Genomic DNA, 22,747 nt, shown 5'->3' with positions numbered 1-22,747 from the left:
TTCCTCTGTTTTGGGGAGTCATGGAGTGAGGGGTTGTTTCTGTGCCCTCCCTGTGGGCACCAGGAGGGACATGTGGCTCTGAGTGCCTGCTTGTGCTCCAGGGCACTGCAGCAACCAGACCCCACTCAGGGAAACCTCCCTGCTGAGCTCTGGGCTGCTCCTCAGCCTGGCATGGCTTGGCTTGGAAGGGAGTTTCCTCCGGTTTGGGGAGTCACCCACCAGGCCACCATGAAGGAGTAAGGGGTTTTTTCTGTGCCAGGTAGCATTTGAGTGATTTGGGGTCAAGAGTCGTGCAGATGCACCCTGCTAATTTCAGAGCAAGAGCATTTTGGTGGCTCAAAAGGATACCCAGGCTCAGCAACTCAACCTGTCAGACCAGGATCTTCCAGTGCTGCAAACTATTACAGTTTGCCTTGAATGTTTTGCAGGAATGCAGTTAATTACTCAAGGGACTCAAAAATTGTGGCTTTAGAAGCTTCTGGTAGCTTTTAGAAGCTGGATGGGCACTGTCTGTGAGGTTTTTGGTGTGCCTGTGCTCTCCTTAGAGTCCAGCCCAGATCACGGCAGGACTTGGGGAGTCAAAGGACACTGTGCCTTTCCTGAATCCAGCCTCAGGGTAGGGAGGCTTTGAGGTGTGAGGGTGGGCAGGCCCTGGCCCAGGGTGCCCAGAGCAGCTGTGGCTGCCCCTGGATCCCTTTGCGGTACTGTCCAACCCAAACCATTCTGGAATTCTATGATTCTATGAACTCCAGAACCATGATTTTTGCAAAAAAAAATTTTAAGGTTTTAAGAAATGGAAATGAAAAGCCCCTGGATGAGGCAGCTGGAGGAGAGGATGAAACAAAACTAGAGGGCAAACACCAATGGAGCAAGACATCCCTGGTGGCCCTGCTTGCCTGAACACAGCCTGGCCCAGGTGAGCAGAGATGCAGCTCAGCTTGGTGAATCTGAGTACTGTCATCCTCCACAAAGCTAACCCAACTGAATCCCTGGACTTGTCATAACCAAATGCCATCGAACATCACAGCTCTGCTCAACCCAACACGCAAACTACAACCCCACCACTACCACACCATGCAGCATTTCCATCTCTAATCCAATTAGCTGATCCCCATTCTCTCCAGCCTGAGAGTCTCTTGGCAAACGAGTGCTTTGAACATCATTCACTTTATCATCATTTCAAAATCTGTTGCGCTAATAACAACTGTCTTCACATTTCCCAAAGAAAAGCTAATTAAAGGGTGGCTTCCCATTTCAGCCTCCAACTTCTCCTCCCCTTCACAGTGGACAGCAGCAGTGGGTACCACACCTCCTTGGGAGCAGCCCAGATGTGTCCCCCAGCAGCTGTGAAACTGCTTACACCAACCAGAGGATGGGGAACTGAAGGGACAGTAGATGCAGAAACCCTTCATCCAGAACAGCCTGTGCACCAGGCAGCAGCAGCAATGCTCTAGAACTCCCTAGTACCCAGACCAAGCTGAATGCAATGACCCTCATGGTCCCTTCCAACTCAGGATATTCTGTAATTCTATGATTCTACATTGAGGCCAGGAGAGGGACTACCTTTGCTGGCCCTGTGTTAGCCATGTGCTAGACAGATAACACCTGGCAGAGGATGAAACACAGCAGGCAACTGGCAGGAACACAACCAAGGGGAGAATCCACAGGTCTTGGCACTTTCCAGCTCCTGTGTCCCAATTTTGGATATTTATCCAATTGCTTAAGGTTCTTCCCAGGTTATGGAGGGGTCAATTGGAAATCAAGAGGCTTGGGGTCCATTCTCAGCCCTGACACCTTCTTGATGCATGACCTTGATCCACTTTCTCTCTGCCTCCCCATGTTCCCTGTCTATGAAATAGATGTGGTAATTCATGGAGTGCTTTGAAATCAAGGACTGAGAACATCTCTCAAAGGTGAATGGTCATTATTAAACGGCACAGGTAACTGCAGTAACAGGACTGCTGAACTCTTTGTGCATCTAGAGACCTAAAATCAGATCTTGAGGTTCCTGAGGTGATGCTTTGGGTCTACAGATGTGTCCAAAGAAGAACATGGCACGTAACAGTGTTTTCCCAGGGTTTGGAGCTGAAGAAGCAGAGCACACTTGCTGAAGGGGAATGGAACTGACCATCACTTTCTAGCCCATGGTACAGGAACAAGTGTACAGCATCCTGCTGCTCAGGTACAAGGTCCAAGAGCTGTGATGCTTGTGGTAAATGGGCAGCCAACAAACAGCCAAGGAGTGAAGGACAAACACCAGATAAAACAGGTAGGATGGTCATCGCTGCATATGTGTGCAGATTTAAGGAACCAAATGGGAGTTAGTTTTATTCTTCACCAGAAGATTTCAGTTGGGCTTGGACTGTCTGATACAGCCTCAGATCTTTTCTCCATCCCCACTTGCACCTCCTGTGGCAGCACCCACCACCAGCAGCCTCTGAGAAAACCCTGCTGCTGCTGCTCATCCAGGAGTAACACATTAGAGGGGAGTTTTGTATTTGTTTCTGGACAAAACTCTCTGTGTGCCCCAAGGGAAAGTGAGTCACCCAAACATATGCTCCCCGTGTATGGCTCCTGTCACCCCCACTCCCTGGGGTTCATAAGGCTATGGAGCAACAGAGGGGAGGAAAGGAGGGAAGGGGGAAGGCACTTAGTGATGCTTTATCAGATACTTCTAATGATCATAATTAAGCACTCTGAGCTGAAAGAGAGGCAGAAAGAATTGCTCTATCCAGATGGTACATGAACTGCTTTGCAAACCAATCCGAAAAATGTCATCCCGACCACATTCAGCCCACAGGAGTGCCAATAATGGGAACACCTGAGAAGAAAATTGCAGAAGGATGTGGTCATATTTTAGATTGTGTATTATGCACTGAAGGGGGGAAAAAAGCAACAACCCTGGGTTAAAAGGACTTTTCATTTGCAGAGTGGAGTGCTCAGATGTTAGGAAATGCCATCATTAAGGCTTCCTGTGCCATTTTATTCCAGTCCTCTTGTGAAAACACATTGCGATTGACTTTAATTACAAGTTCACATGCTATTTTTTCCATTCAGTGCACAGAATGGACTTTGCTCAGCTTACAAGCAGCTACTCAGAAGAATGTTTTTATTTTCTTATTCTTTTGACCAGGTTACCATACTTTATTAACTGTTCAAGGGCTCTCAACCTGCTCTGAAAATGAAATGAACTTGCAAAGCTTTTCCAGGGTATTAAACACTGCAATTGGAGAATGATGAACAAATCTCCATTCATACCACCCTGCATGGCAGGCTAGTAAGGTGCTCCCTAATTTGGACCACAGAAACTATTATGGCCACTGGGTTTTGAGTGCCTGAAGGACAGCAAAGGGTCTAGTTCAGGCAGACAGTGGTCTACAGGAAAAAAACACCCTCTGTGCTCTACAGCACAAAGAGCAACTTGGGAGAATTAATGCTTGGCTTCACTATTAATCTGTAGGTGAAAAGTTACAAGCAACAACAATGGAGTGTGCCTAAAGGGGGGCAATGGAGCTGGGGAAGGGAATGGAGCACAAATCTAATGAAGAGCAACTCAGGGAGCTGGAATGGGGCTCAGCCTGGAGAAAAGGAGGCTCAGGGGGGACCTTGTGGCTCTGCACAGCTCCCTGACAAGAGGGGACACCTGGCAGGGAACAGGATCTGCTCCCAGGGTACAAGGGACAGGAGGAGAGGGAATTGCCTCAAGTTCTGCCAGTGGAAGTTCAGATTGCCTGTTAGGGAAAATCTCTTCATCCAAGGAGCTGTCCAGCCCTGGCACTGCTGCCCAGGGCAATGCTGGAGTCCCCCCTCCTGGAGGGATTTAAAATCCATATAGATGTGGCACTTGAGGACATGGGTCAGTGGTGGACTTGGCTGTGCTGGGGAATGGTTGGTCTTCACAGTCTTAGAAAGCTTTTCCAACCTAAATGATCCAATGATTTGTTTATACAGGAGGCTTTCACACTTTCACAGACATGTCAGAGATGAGTTTTCCCATTGCACTCTCCCCACACCATAACCACTGAGCTGGCTCCTTAGCTTTCGCCAACACCGCGATCCCTGCTGGCATTCCCCAAAACCCGCAGCCTTCCCAGGACTTTTTAAACACCTCATTGGGTGCAGCAGTGAAACGGGGGTCACTCACCAGTCCGTGCCCTCTGCCAGGTACCTGGGCTGGGGGCCTATGGGTTGTGGAGTCTGCAGTTGGTGGCTGAAGTCGAAGCTGGGGTGTAGGCGGTGAGGCTGGACAGACATGCGCTCTTGGGCCCGCCTGTGGGAGGAGAGCAGCAACAGGCAGGGTCAGGCACACCTGGGCACTGCAGCTCCTGCCAGGCCCCCACGGGCACCCCCCAAAGGCTGGGCTTGTGGACACGTGTCCAAAGCCAAGCACTCCAGGCTTGGAGTGGAAGGGGAGCCCTGGGCTGTTGTTCCCTCACGGCCATCACAGAGCAATCCACTCTCAGGCCCTGTGGCACCCACATACGCTCAGTTTGCAGGAGATGCTATTTGCTGGCAATGTGCAGAGAAGAAAGGGGAGCCAAAAAACTTCTCAGCAGCTCTGTGCAGTTTGCACTATTTCCTTTTCTGCTGCAGTCAGCCCCATTAACAACACACAAAGTAAAACGTGCCCCTGCTCCAGCTGTGATCCATCATCATAACGATGCTGCAGGTTGTCTCGTCTCCTGTGCAGTCCATAAATTCCTGGGGAACCTCATTCATAACCAGATTACTCACGAGTGACTGAAAGCAGAATTTACCCTCACTGGCCTTTGCCAACATTTCTTTGGATGATGGACAGGCCAGGCTGGGTTCCAGGTCCTTCTCCCTCTGCTCTGCTGCCATTGCAGGCAGGGAAAAGAAAGTGCTAGAAAATACAGCAAGGTTTTTCTAGGGATTTGAGTCTCATGATTATTGCTTGTTTAAACTACTCAGGGGAAGAGCTGGATCAGTGTCCACATTTGGCAAGAGATAAGGAGGATGCACAAGCAGGATTTGCATTACAGACAGGCTCCTACCCTTTGCTTGCTGACCAGTAGAACCATCAGAAAGAAAGTCTTCAGAAAAAAAATAGGGCAAATGGAGCAGGGGAGACTGCCAGGTAAATAACTTTTCGTGCAGCCTCAGTTCAGAGCTTCACTCTCAAAGGCATAACTCATATTCCCATTACTGGGACCTCCTGCCTCACGCCTGTAAGGGTTCTGACATCCTGCTCCACTGCAGCTTTCAGACACAAGCACTGGGACTGGGCAAGAGGTTCCTGCCTTCTTCTACACTACAGCCCACTTGCAAATACAACACTGACAGCATTTACCAAAGCAGGTTCTGCATGGAATTGTGCTCTGTGCTTTTATTTGAATTCAGCTTATGACTAAGAGATAAACACTTGTATCATCAATTTCTCAGCCTGGAACATACTTGCTACCCAGTTATTAGCTAATCATTAAATCCACCTAAAATCCAATTTATGCATAACAAAACAATGATGAGAAGAACACACAATTTTCAGACAGAAAGGACATGGAAAGAAAGGGTTTTCTATCCGTAGCATTCTTTCCAAATGAAGCATCATTGCAAAGTCTCATCCTCTGATTCTTGATCCATGGGTACAACCCACAAATAGCTTCCATATGTTTCCAAAAAAAATCACTCCTCTCTCGAGAAACACAATCAAGACAAGGCCAGGCATCCATTTCCATCTCTGCTGAGTTACAGCAATTCTCTCTGTGTTTGTCAGCTCAGTGTGGATTTAGGATGCTCTCTGTGACAGAGTGTGCTGCAGGTCAGTGGCATCATTCCCTCACAGAGACAGAAACCCTGAGCAGCCCTGAGCAGCACGACCTCCATGTGTCTGACCTGATGAGGCAGGTGGGCATGCACGGGTTTGAAACAGCAGCTGTGAGGATGCAGCTCACGCACGCAGAGACCGGGAAGGCCCCCAGCAACACCACCGTGATTCTCCCAGGAGTGACAATAATGGGACACACCAGATGGGCGCAGCGGGATCCCCACAGGAAGGGCGCACCTTCAGGTGCAGCCTGCCCTTCAGGTGGATGGATTTTCAGCGCACACAGGTGAGCTGGAGAGGAAAACCCAACCCCACCAGCGCGGCTGCGGCTCCGCAGGCAACGCGCGGTCAGCGCGGCCTCTCCACATCCCCGGGGATGCCCTTACCTGGGATGGGGCATGAGCCGGCGGTGCTGCGCCTCGAGGAGCTGCTGCTGGAGGAGGTATTGCTGGTGAAGCGCCTGAGGTAGGAAGGAGGGCCCGGCCACGTCCTGGAAGGGCAGGGCGGGCACGGGCGGCAGGGGCTGGTGCAGGGCGCCGCTGTGCTGGTGCGCGGGGGCCATGTGGGGAGCCAGCCCCGGCTGCGGCTGCACCGCGTGAGGCAGGGCGAAATCGGCCGAGAGCTGAGGCTGGGGACCCAGGTGGAAGTGCCGGCAGGAGGTAGCATGGGGATGCTGAGACCTTTGAAAGGGAGCACCTGGAAGAGAAGAGCGCGGCGGTCACTGATGTATTTTCTGAAAAATCTCTCCGCCGGGATGTTTCCTCCTGAGAAGCTTCAGCTTTTTTCTCCTAAGAAGCTTCAGCTTCTCCGTGTTTTGCTCCTTTGGAATGTGATTCGGAGAATTGCTTACCCAACATGTGAATTGTTTTTAATTAATAGCCAATCACAGCTGTGTCGGGCTCTCTGAGTCTGTCACGGGTTTTTATTATCATTCTTGGCTAACCTTCTGATGTCTCCTTTCTCTTTCTTTAGAACAGTTTTAGTATATAATTTTCTTATAATATAATATAATATCATATCATATATCATATATCATATATCATATATCATATATCATATATCATATATCATATATCATATATCATATCATATATCATATATCATATATCATATATCATATATCATATAATATCAAAAATAATAAATCAGATTTCTGAGTACTTGGGAGTCAATTCTCATTTCCCACCTTGTCCTGAGACCCACAACAACACCACAACAATAAATAACCGTACACAGAGGTCATAGGGGCGAGCAGTGATCAGGGCAGAGCACCACCCAGGAAAAGAGTTGGACAAACAGCTGTCACTCTCCACTTGCAAAACGTTTGTAAAAAAAACACAAGTAAAAGGGAACAAGTTAAAGCTGATTACAAGAAAAAGTGCTAGTTTTGACTAATGGTGTTTCTTATCCAAGAAAATGCTGGAGCCAAAACGTAGGTTTGGGTTCAAAGTCCTGTTTTGGCTCCAAGTTGAAGTGTATGCTGATGAAAACTGCTTTGAGCTTGTTTTGGCTTTCCTGTCTAACACAGAAAAGGAAAAAAAAGTCTTAAAAGAGCCTTCAGAGATAGAAAAGGGAGTGATGGTTTTAAACAAAAAGAGAGGAGACTTAGCCTAGATAAGAGGAAGACATTTTTTGTGCTGGGGGTGGTGAGGCCCTGGCACAGATTTCCCAAAAAAGACATGGATGCATCCTCTTTGGAAGTGTTTGAGGCCAGGTTGGATGAGTTTTGGAGCAACTTTGTCTAGGTGAGAGATGTCCCTGCTCATGGCTGTGGGGTTGGACAAGATTATTTTTAAAGGTCCTTTCCAATACAAACCATTCTATGTTATAGACTCAAACACTCTAGAAAAGGAAATAAACAACAAAACCCATTTTCTAAAATACTTGGGTTCTATATATTATCTCACACAAGTTTTGAGTGTTTTCCCTGAATTGCAGACTTTTCCTGCAAGTCATTTCCTTGCCTCTCTAAAACTGTCTCATAGGCAAGGAAATAATCTCTGCTCTAAAAATCTTCCTCACACTGACTTCAGGACGTGAGTGAGACAACTTCCCCCTCTGAGAGCAGGGATGGAGGCCCTGTGTGTTTGCTGAGATCCTGCAACAACCCGTCCTCATGGGCTGCAAGCAGGGAGAGAGCAGCTGCTGGAAACACAGCATGGAATGCTATGGGACCAGCCATGAAGCTGATGGGAATGAGGGAGAAATGAGGTGTGAAAGATATCCATAGTGGAGGCGTTTTGCAAAACATCTGGCACTGGCTTGCACCTTGCTCAAGATCCCCGCTTGGACAGGCCCTAGGCCCAGTCTGGCCTGTTAATTCCTACATTCCTGGAGCATTTACAGGCGCTATGCAAAACTTCTGGCTCTTTAACTGGGGAAAGAGTCAATTCAGAAATGAAGGATGGGACTCCAGCGAGGCTATTAGAGATGCCTCTTTGCTAAGGATTGCCTCAGGATGGGACACATGCCTTTTTACAGTGTTTTGAGCACCCCATCTTCTCCTTTCTGTTTTAATCTTTGTGAATCGTACAAAACATCCCAGAACAACAGCACCAAGAGAAAGTATTTCATCCCAAAGCACAAGCATGTACATCATGCCTTCTTCACCCAAATGCCTCACATCTCCCTGGCAGGCAGGGCCAGTCCATCACAGCAGCTCAGGGAGTCCTGAGAAAGCCAGATGCCAGCAGGAGAAACAACAGGAGAGGGCCTGTCAGAAATGGATAGGTTTGCAAAACTGTGCATAATTACACGCAGCACCTCTTAAATGCAAACTAATCCTCCACAGTGCCCCTCCGAGAGAGAGCAAGTTACACAATATGTGCCACCCACAGCAGTGCTTCTTGAGGTGATAATTTCCCCTGCTGTCAGATCACGGCATGATTCGGCCACGATATTAATTAAAGCCAGAGGTGGTGGGATCAGACCTGCTGCTCCTCAATGACAGAGCTGCAAACCCAGGCCAAGGAGCCACTCACATACCCTGTTTCCCTGCAAGCTGTATTTGTTGCTGGTGGCCTGGCCCAAATTCACCACAAAGAGGTAAAGGCTGCATAATAAAGGGGATCCTGCACTTCCCTGGCCCATTCCTGGAGGGAATTGCGAGGAGAAGCCTCCTGGCTGCTGTGAGGAACTCGTGGTGAATTGCTCAGCCTCTGATGGCCGTGTGCTCTCGCAGGCTGCAGCAGGTCACAGGTGAGCCATTGTGCAGGCCTGGAGACAAGGTATGAGAGCAGGTGAAAATGTCACACCCTCTGCACACACCAACACTCCAATCTGTGCCACCACGCTGAGGTTCAGCTGAATTCCAGACAAAAATGCCTTAGGGCCATACCAGACAGTGAAACCCAGCGAGACTCCCCCACATTTCCTGGGACACATTCTCTAGCACGTAAGTGAAGCAGAGAAAACCTGTCTCTCATCTCCTGTGACTCTCTTGTCTCTCGATGCCTGGTGTAGCCTCAGCCCTTGATTCCCAGCTTTTACTGAGTCGTGGGAACCCTTAATTCAGTTAAATCTCTGGAGGGCCTTTGATGCCAGAGCCATGGGGAACTAGAGAGCACCAGGTGGGCAGATCAGCTGGTCATGGTTTTGATTTGGATTTTGCTTCTCATACAAAGAGAGTCCTTGAGAGGAACTCAGTCATGCACTTTCCCAAGGTCCAGAACACACAAACTTTATCTGTGGTATGTGTGCAGGAAGATACACAGAGCTAACCTATCTGAAAGCAAAAGCCTAACTCATTTTGTTCTGGTACAGAGTCAATTAGCCTTATCTGTAGGAACTAATTAATTAAATAAAGCATTTTTCAGTATTTTTTGCTAGTGCCTACTGGTGCAGTGATGCATTTCTCTTCATTGGAATAACACCGTCAAGATGTGACCGAGACCATATGATTAAATAAAACCCATCAATTTGTCTTAACATAACACATTACCCTACGTAGTAATTGTTCATTCTCTTCAACTAATCCAATTGCTGATGAGGATTTTTACAGCAAAGCAAAGACTTTGGGGAATACTTCAGCAATCCTATGCTTATTAGCAGTTATCCAATTACACTGCTGGCATAACCAAGCCAGTCTGCAAAACAAAGAGCCAGTCCTCACTAAGCAGGGTGCTGGTGAGTCCCAGAAAGACCTGGCAAACAAACAGCTCAAAACAGAAGATTACATTTTAGAGTTAGTTATTTTTGAGTTTACCTTCTCCTGCTCATTGCATCTAGATGCAAAAGGCCCTGGTGGGGGTTGCTTTCCCAGCCCACGTTTTGGTCTGGTGTACACAAGGTAAATGCAGTGTCACCCTGCAAACATGAGCTGAGCATCCTTGTCCAGGTAGCTCACCACAATCAACACCAAAAGCAGGCACTCATCCCTTTGAATTCCACAGAGGTTCACACGTTAGCAGTGTCAGGGAATCACAGTATTGTTAAGGTTGGAAGAGTTCTCTAGGATCAGACAGTTCATTAACCCAGAGTCGTGGTGTTCAACCCTTGCCCCCAGGTGCCACATTCACATGACTATTGAACACTTCCAGAAGTGAGGACTCCACCACTTCCCTGAATGCCTACCCCAGAGCCAGACCACACTTTCTGTGAAGAAATTTTTCCCAGTATTCAACCTAAACCTCTCCTGGAACAGTTCAAGGCCGTTTCCTCTCATCCCATCCCTTGTTCCCTGGGGGCAGAGCCCGATCCCCACCTGGCTGCCCCCTGCTTTCAGGGGGTTGTGGAGATCCAGAAGCTCTGTTAGTGATTACTTTGCTAGCACAAAGTCTTCTCCCTCTTTTCCAAGCCACAAGTGTGGTCCTAGATCACACTTGCATTGACACCAACAAGCATAAGCATTGCCCATAAGATACTGCAAGAAAATTGAACTCACGGATTTAATCTGCTTTTTGCCTGGATAGCAATGTCTGCCACAGCAGAGACTAATCCATGACTAAAACTGAGTCCTGATACCACATTCCAGCTTTTGTTTTCACTCCCCACTGCAAGGGCAGAGCTGACACTTCCATTAGCCAAGCTTTGGGCATACATCCACAGCAAAGACAATGAGGATGCAAAGTGTGCCTATCATGCTCCAGGATCCTCGTTCCCCATCACCTGCCCAGTGGTGCCCACGTGAAGGCAATGTTGCTCTGGAATCAGCAAGGCAGAGACTTTCTTTCAGCTTAATGAACTCAAGTTTTTGTCCCCATACCATAGAAGGATTCTCCTCCTCCATTGGGATACTTGGATTTTGGAGGAAGAGAGATTAGCCAGATCTTTGGAAGTTTTTATGGCTTACCCTCCATGTCCAAACACTTGCCAGCCCAGGAGACAATCACAAAATCCCAGAATTAAGGTTGAAAGGACCACCAGAGTTCACCTAGTCCACTCCTCCTGCTCAGGCAGGGCCCCTAGAACACATTACTCAGGATTTTGTCCAGCTCTTTAATATCTCTAGGGAAGATTTTCAGGGAAGTCCACAGAGGCAAAATAAAGTCCTCACCAGCCCTAGAGAGGCTTTTGACCCAAGGCCAGCCTGGAAACACCTTTTGCTGTGCCCAACCTGTTGGTTGGAATGAGAGAACAAGCCGTTCCATGAGGCTCACTGGCATGCTCCTGGTGCCTTGAGTAATTCCAGCTGCCCCTGTCTGGAGCTGTAGAGAACTGATTTACCTGGGATACTGTCAGGCTGCCCACCAGCCAAAAACCATTTTGTTGTCCTGATGGTGCTTCCTTTCATTTAAATGCTGTTGCTGTAGCAGATGATGACAGCTCAGAGCAACATCAGATCAGCAGCTCTGAGATGAGCAATGCATCACATCTGTGTCAGCAAAGCAGGTGATTATTTGCTCCAGTTTTGGGCAGTTTTCCTTTCACAGGTTGAGGCCAAATGTCCTCAAAATGCCCCCAGATGCCCACACACCCACCTAAGCTCCCAGCCTGGACAGCACTTGTTGCCTTATGCTCAGCGGAGCCACAGAGATAGCTAATGCCTGAATCTAGATAATACAGCTCTAAAAGGTGCTTTGCAAGCCTCAGAATTTGTGATAATACATGGATACTGAGACAGGATCTGCTGGAGAAATGAATCATGTCTTGGGCCAGCCAGCTGTCTGTGGGGTGGGAAAGAGAGCTGGGTGGTTCTCTGGCCTAACTGGGGACAAGTCTGACCCAAAAGAGGCTGTGGCATTTTGTGATGGTGTAGGGCCATATAGCCAGGGATACCTTTGGGTGACCAACACCAACATCTCCCTGCCTTGTGCAATGCTCTGCTGGTTGCTGCTTCCAGTCCCTCTCAGCTCCTTTGATCACATCCTAAAGCCAAGCTCAGCACCAGGGGTCAACAGGTGGAGGATCAGTACTTGGGTGATTCCTGCCACTGACAGACCATGAGTGTGGTCAGTGGCTGCTCCAGCTGGCCTGGCTCTCCTCTGCTGCAGCTTCACACTGTGATACTGAAAACCTGCTATGGAGCTGGGTCTGTGTGATACCCACTGCTCTGGGTCTCTACAGCCTGCAGTACACCCCACAGCTACCCAGGTCTGCAATCACACAATCACACAATCACACAATCACACAATCACACAATCACACAATCACAGAATGGTTTGGGCTGGAAGAAGTCTTTGAAGGTCGTCTAGTTCCAATCCCCTGCCATGGGCAGGGACATCTTCCACTATCCCAGGTTGTTCCAAGCCCCATCCAGCCTGGCCTTGGACACTGCCAGGGATGGGGCCCCCACAGCTGCTCTGTGCAACACATGCCAGGGCCTCACCACCCTCACAGGAAAGAATTTCCTCCTAATATCTAATAGAAACCTACTTTCTTTCAATTTGAAGCCATTCCCACTTGTCCTGTCACACCAGGCTCTTGCCCTGTCTTTCCTGCAGGTTCCCTTCAGTAACTGGAAGGGAATGAGGTCATTCCAAAGCCTTCTCATTCCCAGGCTGAACAATCCCTATTCTCTCAGCCTTTATTCATAGCAGAGGTGGTCCATCTCTATCTGATAATCTCAGTGGCTTTCTCTGGACTGGCTCCAACAGATCCCTGTCCTTGCAGTGCTGGGCACCCCAGAGCTGGAGGCAGCTCTCACCTGAGTGTGGCAGAGGGGCAAAATCACCTCCTTGATGCCACAGCCTCACAGAATAATTTAGCACCATAAAATACAATAATAGAATCGTTTTGGTTGGAAAAGCCCTCTCAGATCATAAAGTCCAACCCAGCCGTGCCAATCCCCTGCCAAACCACGTCCCCACCTGCACTGTGCAGACAATCCTCCACCAGCCCATGGGGAAGGCTGCTGAACAACAATCTACAAAGCACCCAAAACACTCAGCTGGAAGCATCACAGCCTTCAGCCTCAGACTGAGGAAGGTACAAATTAGTTTTTAGAAAGCAGCAGATGATGCAGGCCTGTGGACAGCTGAACCTGCTCGGCTGCTCGCTGCCATTTCCACCCTTCGCTCTCACAGGCGTCGAGCGCGGCAGAAACCCGCAGGGAAACTCAGCACATCCCCCTCACCACCTCTTTCTCACTTCCACTGCTGCTGCTTAAGGTTTTTTTCCTTTTCTCCCTCTGTTCTACAGTTATATTTATTGTTTCCATACATTATCCAAAGCAGCACAGACATTTTTTCATTAGCAGGAACGCTCCCTTTGCACCCCCGGGTGAACCCTGTGAATTATAAATTTTGGCAGGTTGGTAAGTGACGTTGAGTCACAGAAATACACTGGTCTGGTCCTAGGTGATTCTGCCACTGGGGATTCTCCTTTAGCATCAGTCAGGGTTTGACTTCATCTAGGCACATGCATATTTATCCACCCACCAGTATTTCAGCCTGAAAGGCTCAAGGGATCTGTGTGCTCAGTCCAACACTGACCCATCTCTGAGATGCAAAGCCTCTGGGTAATCCCTGCAGCCAGACAGGGGATGCTACAGGCTTTTAGAAAAGAAAAAACCCAGAAAGCAGAACTATTTATTTCCACCTCCCTTCCTCAGGCTATAGCACTCGATGCAATCAGGCTCCTGGTAAGGGACAAAGGAGCTGGGATAGGTGTCTCGAGCAGACAGCTGCAGCCAGGGAGCCCGGCCGCCTTCGAGGGAAAAACAAAATCTGTCTCATGCTGTTAAGCTACCTGCAAAGCATGTGAATATCTCCCCTGGGTAAGGCAGCCTGGGCTGCTCATTGAGGCCCCTGTGGTCTGCACGTGGGGGCTGGGGGGTGTCAGGGAGGCCGGGGCTGGTTCACATCCAGGTCCCATCGTGGCAGAGGGAGGTGGCAGCTCCTGGAGAGCCCTGGCTTCACTCACTGACAGCTTTTACAGCTGAGGACGAGCTGCTGTTGTAATCAGCCAGGCTGGGGGATGGAGCCTGGTTGTCTCACCCGCTTTGTCCTGATTAGACCCCCGGTGACCCCTCGTCCTGCACTGGGCAGGCAGATAAGCCCCTCAACAGGAGCCCTTGTGGTGCCTCTCAGCACCAGGAGAGCCTGCCAGGCTTTTACCAGCCCAGGAGCCTGCAGCTCCCTTCCCTGGATGTGCATTAAAATTCCCCTTGGAGCCAGCAACACAGTGGGAAGTTTGCATGGGCCCTGACAGCATGCAGTGAGTAAAGGCCAAAATCATGGGAGCAGCTCCAGCTCCACGTGGCACATGGAGAAGGACACCACAGGGGACTCGCGCTGTGTCTACAAACAAGCTCCTCATTGCCTGGGGTCATCACACACGTGTTAATGCCTTCAAATTGTTTGTGACCATACCCTTATGAAATGAGTGAAAATTCACTTACTGATAGGAAATGTGGTGTGACAATCACAGAACAATTGAATGGCTTGGGTTGGAAGGGACCCTAAAGATCACCTAGTTACAACCCCCCTGCCATGGAAAATAAAACATGAAATAGATAACCCCCCAGACCAAATTAAAGGTATTCAGCTGCATAAAGGTTGAGTGGTCTGGCAGAGGGAGATGCTGTCTCACTGCTGTTACAGGACAGCTGACTTCAGGGTGAGGATGAAGGAAGAGGAAATAATTTAAGTGAAATCTATCAGGCAGGAAGGAATCTGTCTCACTTTCAGCACCTTTGCCAACAGCTTTCTCATTTCATCCAGTGAAACTGAGAATCATAGAATCCAATCAAGGCTGAAAAAGACCATCAGGATCACTGGGTCCAGGCATTAACCCAGCACCACACATAACCATTCCAAATGTCACATCCAGACACCTCTCAGACACTTCCAGAGATGGTGATGGTTCCACCTCCCTGAGCAACTTATTCCAATGCCTGACCCACTCCAGCAACGACAAAAAAAAAATTCTAATATCCTGTCTGAACCTCCTCTGGCACCTTTTTCCTTGTCCTGTCCCTGTTCCCGGGAGCACAGCCCGATCCCCCCAGCTGTCCCCTCCTGTCAGGAGCTGTGCAGAGCCACAAGGGCCCCCCTGAGCCTCCTTTGCTCCAGCCTCAGCCCCTTCCCAGCTCCTTCAGCCACTCGTTATATTACTTGTTTTTTAGACACTTGACCTGCTTTGCTGCTCTGCTGGGGCAAGATGCAAGAAGCCAAAAACCATGCTAAAAATAATGGGCTGCCAGCTCCAGGGTACAGCCTGCCATCCCACTGGTCTAGTGCCAGGGAAGTGGTAAAGGACCCCCAAATCTGTGGCTGGGAGATGCAATAAATGGATAAAGACTATTTAAATTTGCCTTATTTACTTGTTGAGGTGGTGCTGTGCCAGCAAGGAGTCAGGATGAAAGGCTGGTCTGTGGTGGCTGGTGGAGCATATTTGTGTCCTGGGTGCCAGCTTGAGGTTCTGGAGGTTTATCATCTCCTGGTCAGAGTCTTTCCCACCTGATGGAAAAGTGCTTCAAAGGAATTCAGGGGAAAGGGGCTCAGATGGGCTCCCCAGTGCTGATTAATTCTTTGGTAGTCACAGCCGCCCTCTTTGCACTGTGCCTCTGTGCAGGCAGAACACAGCTGAGCTTTTCCCAAAATCCTCAAAAACACAGACCTCAGAGCGTGCACAGTGCCCCTGCCTGCTTGTACAGCCCCAAGTCAGCATCCCCTCGCACTAATGAAGCCTCTCATTAATTGCTGTGACACGAGCTGGTGTGGCTCAGGGTGCCTAACACAGAGCACAGCATCCCCTCCCCTGCACACCACACAGGGAAACCACGTGCAGCATCAATACACCAAAAAAAAAAGATGAGGTGGGACCCTACCAGGGCCTAAGGTCAGCATGCCACAAAAAAACCAAAACCCAGCACATGGTCTGATTCTTAAGGCAGTTCAGCACAGGGCTCAGAGCTGGACTGAGTGATCCCTATGGGTCCCTTCCAACTCAGGATAAGCAGTGATTTTGTGATTTACAGCTGGCAGTGACCAGCGTTAATCAGCATATTTACACAAAATCATAGATAGTTGAGGGTTGGAAGGGACTTAAAGATCATCTAGTTCCGACCCCCCACCTCTATTTACACCAAGACCGAAGAGGTGCTGAGTGCTGGGGATGGGAACCAGCAAGAATGAGGGATGGGATACAGCCAGGCAGCCTGGACCCATCACAGGAGGGAGACAGCTGTTTATACAGCACTGGATGAGAGTTTCTTTCCTGCAACTCTTTCCCACTAGCTTCAGTGGGGAAAAAAGTTTTGTTGAAGCTGATGTTTCACAGCAACGTGTTGAATCCAGCAATATTTTCCAAGGAGGAAGGAGAAACACTTCAGCAGCGTTGCTACACTTAAAGCTGTCTTTTTGCTTTTATACTTCTCACTGTGTTTTAATTATAGCCTTATTCTCAGTGTTGAATTCGAGGGTGTATTTGAGATTTTTGGATCATCACATTAAAAGAAAAAAAAAAAAAAAAGCCACATTGCACTGGGAGAAAACGTTTTCTGGGATTTAGTGGTCCCAGTTTCATTCCTCTTCTCCCAGGCTCTGGAATGTCTAGAGGGATGGCATGATGCTTCTACAGCCTGGCATGGTGTTTCTCACCCAGCACAGCAAATTCTCCCCAGGTTGCCCTGTTTCTCCTGGGTTTAGGCTCAGCCCTGCCCACCTGCCAGGAGCAAGCCCTGGAGGAAATTTGGCTTTGGAGGTGTTGAAAAACCCCTCTGAGAATGGTGCTTTAAATAATGTTTCTCCTTCCTGTTGGGTCTGAAGGTGCTGGGGAAGGAACAACTGATAGGAATCACTTGACCACAACTCCCATGCTAAAAGCAGGAGCCACGCTGCAGGTCCCACAGGCTTTTTTTGGGCTGCAGGGCTTATGTCCAAGCAAAATTCCAGCAATTCCAAGGGCAGAGAAGGTTTGGCTGGTACCTGAACTTCGCCCATCAGCCCAACTCTGTGTGCTCAGCCACCCCTTCTCCCTCACCACCATTCCATCCTGCGTGCAACCCAAGCCTGTTCTGCACTGCTCTGCATTGGAAAATACCAAAAAAAGTTTGAGTATTCCCAATTTGTGGAAAGACATCTGGGCTCAAAGGCTCCTCTCCAGGGTCTGGCCAGTTATCTCAAATTAAAAACTAAAAATGTTGAAAAGGAAGTGGAGTGGGTCTGAGTCCCCTTTGGCCAAGGGAGCCAATAAAGCTCAACTTTTGTGGTTTTATACTGCTGGCAGGGTGATACGTCCATGTGAATGAATCCCCAACCTGGAAACGTGGTAATTAACCAGGGGAAGGAATTCCCCTATTTAAAAATAAGGAATAAAAAATCCTGGCATGACAGCAGCCTATTACTTGGCTCTCCCTGCAATGGGGAAGCATTTGGAGCAATCCCTATCTCTGCCCTTGGGAATGCAAAAACGTGCTGACTTGTGCCTTCAACTTTGACAGGCAGTGATAGGCTGCAGCCAGTTGTTTGGAAAAGGAAATTCAATACTTGTGTTTCCAATGTTTCCTTGCTTTCACAGTGTCCAAAGCCTTCCCCAGGCATTTGGAAGTGCTCAACACCTGCCTTAAAACCACTCTTAACTGCTCCTAATGACTGGCCAGGGAGGTTTGCAGCAGCTCCCTCCTACCGGTAATGATATGTGGGACATCCAGAAACAGGCAAAAAGCCAAAGCCATGGGGGGAAAAAATAAATCCAGCCAGATAGTGCAAGGGCCTGGCAGGGTCTTGGGGGCTGCTCTGCATTGTTCATGGAGCTTCTTAATGCTGTGACAGCCCCATCCAAAAACTGCCAAACCTTCGGGGTCTGAACTCCTCATGGAGCTTTAACCCAGAGAGGGAGTCAGTGGGAAGAGCCAATACCCTCAGCTGACTCTGATCCATGTTTAAGCAAAAGGTTTTGTGATCACCCCTGGTCTCACCCCTGCAGGAGCTGAGCACCAGCCCAGCACACACAGGAGGGGCTCAGGCAGGAGCAGAGTCCCTGTGTATGGCCATGCCCCATGGGCACTCGGGATCCTGGGATCATCCACAGCCTTGGAAACCACAGCACCCCAGCCCTGTGCCAGCCTCCACATCCCCTCCCTCCACAGCAGCTTTTGGGTGAGGACCTGTGTGGTGGTCTTGGCCCTTTCCTCTCCCACACATGTTGTATCCCCACAAAGGGGTTTCCAGGGAAGGCTTTCCATCCCGTTCTCCCACTATCAGCAAACAGGGGAGAGATTCCATTTTTTGGAAGGCATTGTTTGCCTGACCTGCTTTAAACCTCCCCTCCAGGGACAGATTGGAACAGACTTTGAAACCTACCCTGGAAACACAGAGGAGGCTGCTCTGGGCGGGTTATTCTGCATCAATCCCCATCCGCCTCTGTTTTGCACGCATTGATTCCCCACCCACACACCCCTTGTTTCAAATGGGACTGTAATAACCAGCTGGGTTTTCCTGGAGGATTTATTTATCTGCATCTTAAGCCCAGGGCTGGGAGATTCCCATCCATCATGTCCACAGAGTGCAGGGTGAGTGGCAGTGGTTTGTGGGGAGGGGAGCAGGTTTGGGAGACAGGTGGAATATGTCAGCATTTCTAGGAACAGCACATCAGTTTGGATGGGAGATGTTTGGCAGCCTTTCTTCTTTCCTGGCTCTCTGGCAAATCAGCCCCTAAGCCAGAAGATTTTGGCAGGGAGTCAGGACATGGGACACTCCCTTGCAAAGGGATTGGTTGACGATGGCCTGTTTCAGGTCACCCTCTGAGCTTTATCTTAAATCCTGTAATCCCATATCAGGTAGGGGATTTACCAGCCTGCATGAAACCCTTAGAGTGCCAGGAGGGTAACTTGTGCAGCACCTGACACTCAGGGAAGACAGTATAATGCGTAGTCCCCCTTGAGTTTTTACAGAGGGCTCAGAAGCCACACCACAAAATGTCCCTCCTCACCCCAGAAGGCAGTGAAAGCTCAGCAGCTGGTTCCTCTTTCAAGTGACATTACACAGAATACAGGAGCCTCTCACAACTGCTAAGGTACAAAAAGAAAAAATGAGGATTATCTCTTAAGAGAGAGCAGACTGCTCCTAGGAGGTGGGTGTGCTGGGTGCAGTGCCAGAACAACACTAGCAAATCCCCTGTAAACCACTCTTAAATCCCCATCCTGAGCCCAAGAGCTCAGCCCCACATCCAAAGCACAAGTGGGGGAATGACTGCACCTGTGGAGCCCCTGCAAGTTCCCTGTCCCCACTGGACCTCTTCGTTTAATCAGCTTTCTAAATGATTTTGGAGTTGAGACCATCAGTGTGCTCTGGTTTGAGTCACCTGCTTGCACCCAGGGCAGCATCTGGGCTCAGGGTCCAAGGCTGGTGTGGAGCTGTGAGAGGTGCAGTGGATGCTGGCACAGGTCAGGGCAGCTCAGCAGTCCTCTGCACTGAACTGACTTGAACTCAGGTTTGGGAAAACCCCAGCTACTGTGAGTCCTGCCACGCTGTGTCCTGGCAATTCCCCTTTTACGCTCCGTGAATAAGAAGTCTGTGGCTAAAAATCAAAGATCCTGGAAGCCTGTTCTCTATTAAATTTAATATCCTAAACTTTATAGGTACATGTCACTCCAGGAGAGACAGAGCTGTGTTTAAAGTACAAGGGAAACGCCAGTTCCTTGATGTGGAAATAGCTCTTACTTTACATTTCTGCATGAGGTCCTGGCATGAGTTAGTGCTGCTAAGCCCTGCTGTAATAACATATAAAGGAAAACTCTAACCAAACACCAAAAAAAAAAAGTATTTTATACAGCTAAATGTAAAGTCATCCATCAAAAAAAGCTGTACAGGTGCTATTTGCAGGTGTCAGGCTATCTGAGGGAAAGTGAATTTTGGTAATCAGCAAACCATGAGCTCCCAGAGCCCCAGCAGCATCTGAAGGCACAAATGTTTGCTATATAAAAAGCAGGAGGTGGGGTTCCTTGGGAGCAATAAGGGCCTCAGATTGATGCCAAAGCTGGGAAGGAGGCTTGGAGAGGAGCCCAAGCATCCACCGTGGAGGGAGGCGCTGCAGGAGACCTGTGATTCCATGTCAGAACCAGCAAAGGTAGAACCATGGCTGAGCAGAGCCTAAAATGCTGCCACACGTGAGCTGGGCAGGATGAGGTTTGTCCTCATCAGGCAGGCAATGAGCCTGACAAAACCCAGAGGCCAGGTCTGGCCTGCAGCAGGCACAGCCTGGAAACCACCTGCCCACAGCCAAAATCCCTTCCTCAGCACCAGGGCTGGTTGGTTTCCTAAAGGACATCCCCCTACTTGCACAGGGATTAATTTTGGGATGTCGGATGGAGAAGGTGACAACAGCTGTCCCTTCCAGCATGGAAATCCACCCACTGTGAGTATTTCCCCCTCCCTCTGAAGCCAGAGGAGACTGAGTGCAAGGGATTTTCCACCACAATGGGAAGAGGAATCACATTCCTGCTTATTCCATCGTAGAATCACAGAACACCCTGAGCTGGAAGGGACCCACCAGGATCACCCAGTCCAGCTCCTGCCCTGCACAGGCCCCCAGCAATCCACCCTGAGCATCCCTGAGATCATTGTCCAAACCCTCCTGGAGCTCTAGCAGCCTCGGGGCTGTGCCCATTCCCTGGGGAGCCTGGGCAGGGCCAGCACCCTCTGGGGAAGAGCCTTTCCCTGATACCCAACCTAAACTTCCCCTGGCACAGCTCCAGCTGTCCCCCCAGGTGTTATCAAAAATTGGTTTCTATTTATTCCATCAAGAGCATCCCACAGGGCTGCACACAACCCCACAGGATGCTGCAGATACAGCTCCATGTCAGGGCCAGCATCTCAATTCCCTACAACCAGCTTTGGACCCGTCCTCCCTGAGAGAATTAGGACTAAGTCAATGTTTCCACCATCAACCTCACTTTTGAGGGGCTCATAACTCTCAGCATTTGTGCTCTCACAGTGCCAAAACTTGGCGCAGAAACACATGGCCCAGATGCAGTTTTATTTGATAATAAATAGCTTAAATCTCATAAGCTATTTTTCATTTTGGCTTAAATGTGTAAAATGGGAAAAGAAAAATGTGTGGGATTTTTTTTTCCTACCTTCCAATAATTTTGGAAAAGTAGATTATACTGAGTAATGGCAGGCTTTTTTTTTCAGATGCAGACAGCCAACAATGTCATTTCTCAAATCTTTTGCTTTTTTTACATCCACTTTTAATAGGATTGATTGCAGTGCCATCATTGCAGCCCCAGTGTTCTGGGGGTGCTTTGGATTATTCTATTTTTGGCACATTAAGCCCGAAGTTCTGTGAGAGTTAAAACACAGCAAAATTCCACGAACCCTTTAACCAATAGCAGTAATATTTTTGAGGATGCATGGCTGTTTTAACTGTGCCTCTGTGACCTCACATTTCTCTGGAGTTCAGCAATTATTGCATCCCAGCACTCTCTGCCCAGCCCTTGGGCGAGCACTGGTTTTCATCAGCAACCCGCCAGGATTTCAGCACTTTGGGATTTACTCCAAACTCAGGCTGTGCTCTACCTACTCCAGCTACTTCCCAGTGGCCAAAAGCCAAGGAAACGCCCCAAACCCCCAGCCTGAGGACTTGGCTGCCCTTCAAAAGTCCGCCTCAGCTGGAGCAGAGAGAAATAGTGATTTTGTTCATATGGTCAGCTCCAGTCAGAGGAGGTTCCCCAGTGGGACACTGGGCCACTGTCCAGATGGTGCCACTGCCGAGTGATTTGTTATCTGTGGGGCTGGGATTTTTTCACAGAAGGACAGGGCGGGGATTCAGGGAATGAGAAGCTTGCACTGGTATGGGGAGCTGGGCTGATAACGGGTCAGAGACGTGCAACACAGTCCAAGGAGGATTCTGCAGATTTCATAGAAATCCCAGAATGGTTTGGGTTGGAAGGGACATTTAAAGTGACATCTTGTTCCAGCCCTACTGCCAGGGACACCTTCCACTGTCCCAGGGTGCTCCAAGCCCTATCCAGCCTGGCCTTGGACACTGCCATGGATGGGGCAGCCACAGCTGCTCTGGGAAACCTCTGGCCAGCTGCTCTGGCCAGCTGCTCTGGCCTCCTCACCCTCACAGGGAAGAATTTCTTCCTAATACTCAATGTAAATCCCTCTTCTTATAGTTTACAATCTTTCCCCCTTGGTCTGTAAAAAATCCTATGTAAAAAGTCCTTCTCCCTCTTTAATATCAGCACCCTTTTGGGCACTGAGAGGCTGCAATGAGGTGTCCCCAGAACCTTTTCCTCTCCATGCTGGACAGCCCCTTCCTATCAACCCCTCAGACCCACATCCCCTGGCAAGGAGGGCTGAAGGCAATTCTGCACAATTGGAAATATTCGCCCCAAATTATCTATCTCAATGCCCAGCTTGCAACCCAGCAGCATGGACAGAGCCTCCCCACGCACTCATCCGGAGGCTCAGCCTCCCCAAATCCCAGCAGATCCAGTGCAGTCTTGCCTCCAGGAGAGGGAATTTTGTGTCTGCAAGCGAGGCAGGCACCACCCCTTGTGCCAGCAGGACCCAGGCTGCCGTCAGCCCTGCGTGCACGTGGTCTCCAGGAGGAGCAGGATGGCTCCCACAG

At 49.3% G+C, this 22,747-nt stretch overlaps 1 protein-coding gene across 1 annotated transcript in view; it reads right to left on the bottom strand.

Moving 5' to 3' along the window:
• The window catches only part of ARK2C (arkadia (RNF111) C-terminal like ring finger ubiquitin ligase 2C), a 55,336-nt gene that overhangs the window by 9,190 nt on the left and 23,399 nt on the right, over positions 1-22,747 (bottom strand). Inside the window, exons 2-3 of the mRNA XM_058044280.1 lie at positions 6,172-6,481; positions 4,145-4,270 (exon numbers count right to left, since the gene is read on the bottom strand). Coding sequence (XP_057900263.1) covers positions 4,145-4,270; positions 6,172-6,481 — 436 coding nt within the window. The remainder of the gene's footprint in view (positions 1-4,144; positions 4,271-6,171; positions 6,482-22,747) is intronic.

This window comes from Melospiza georgiana, chromosome Z (genome assembly GCF_028018845.1).
Source record: "Melospiza georgiana isolate bMelGeo1 chromosome Z, bMelGeo1.pri, whole genome shotgun sequence".
Taxonomy (NCBI): Eukaryota; Metazoa; Chordata; class Aves; order Passeriformes; family Passerellidae; genus Melospiza; species Melospiza georgiana.
This window is presented reverse-complemented; position numbering and strand designations above follow the sequence as displayed.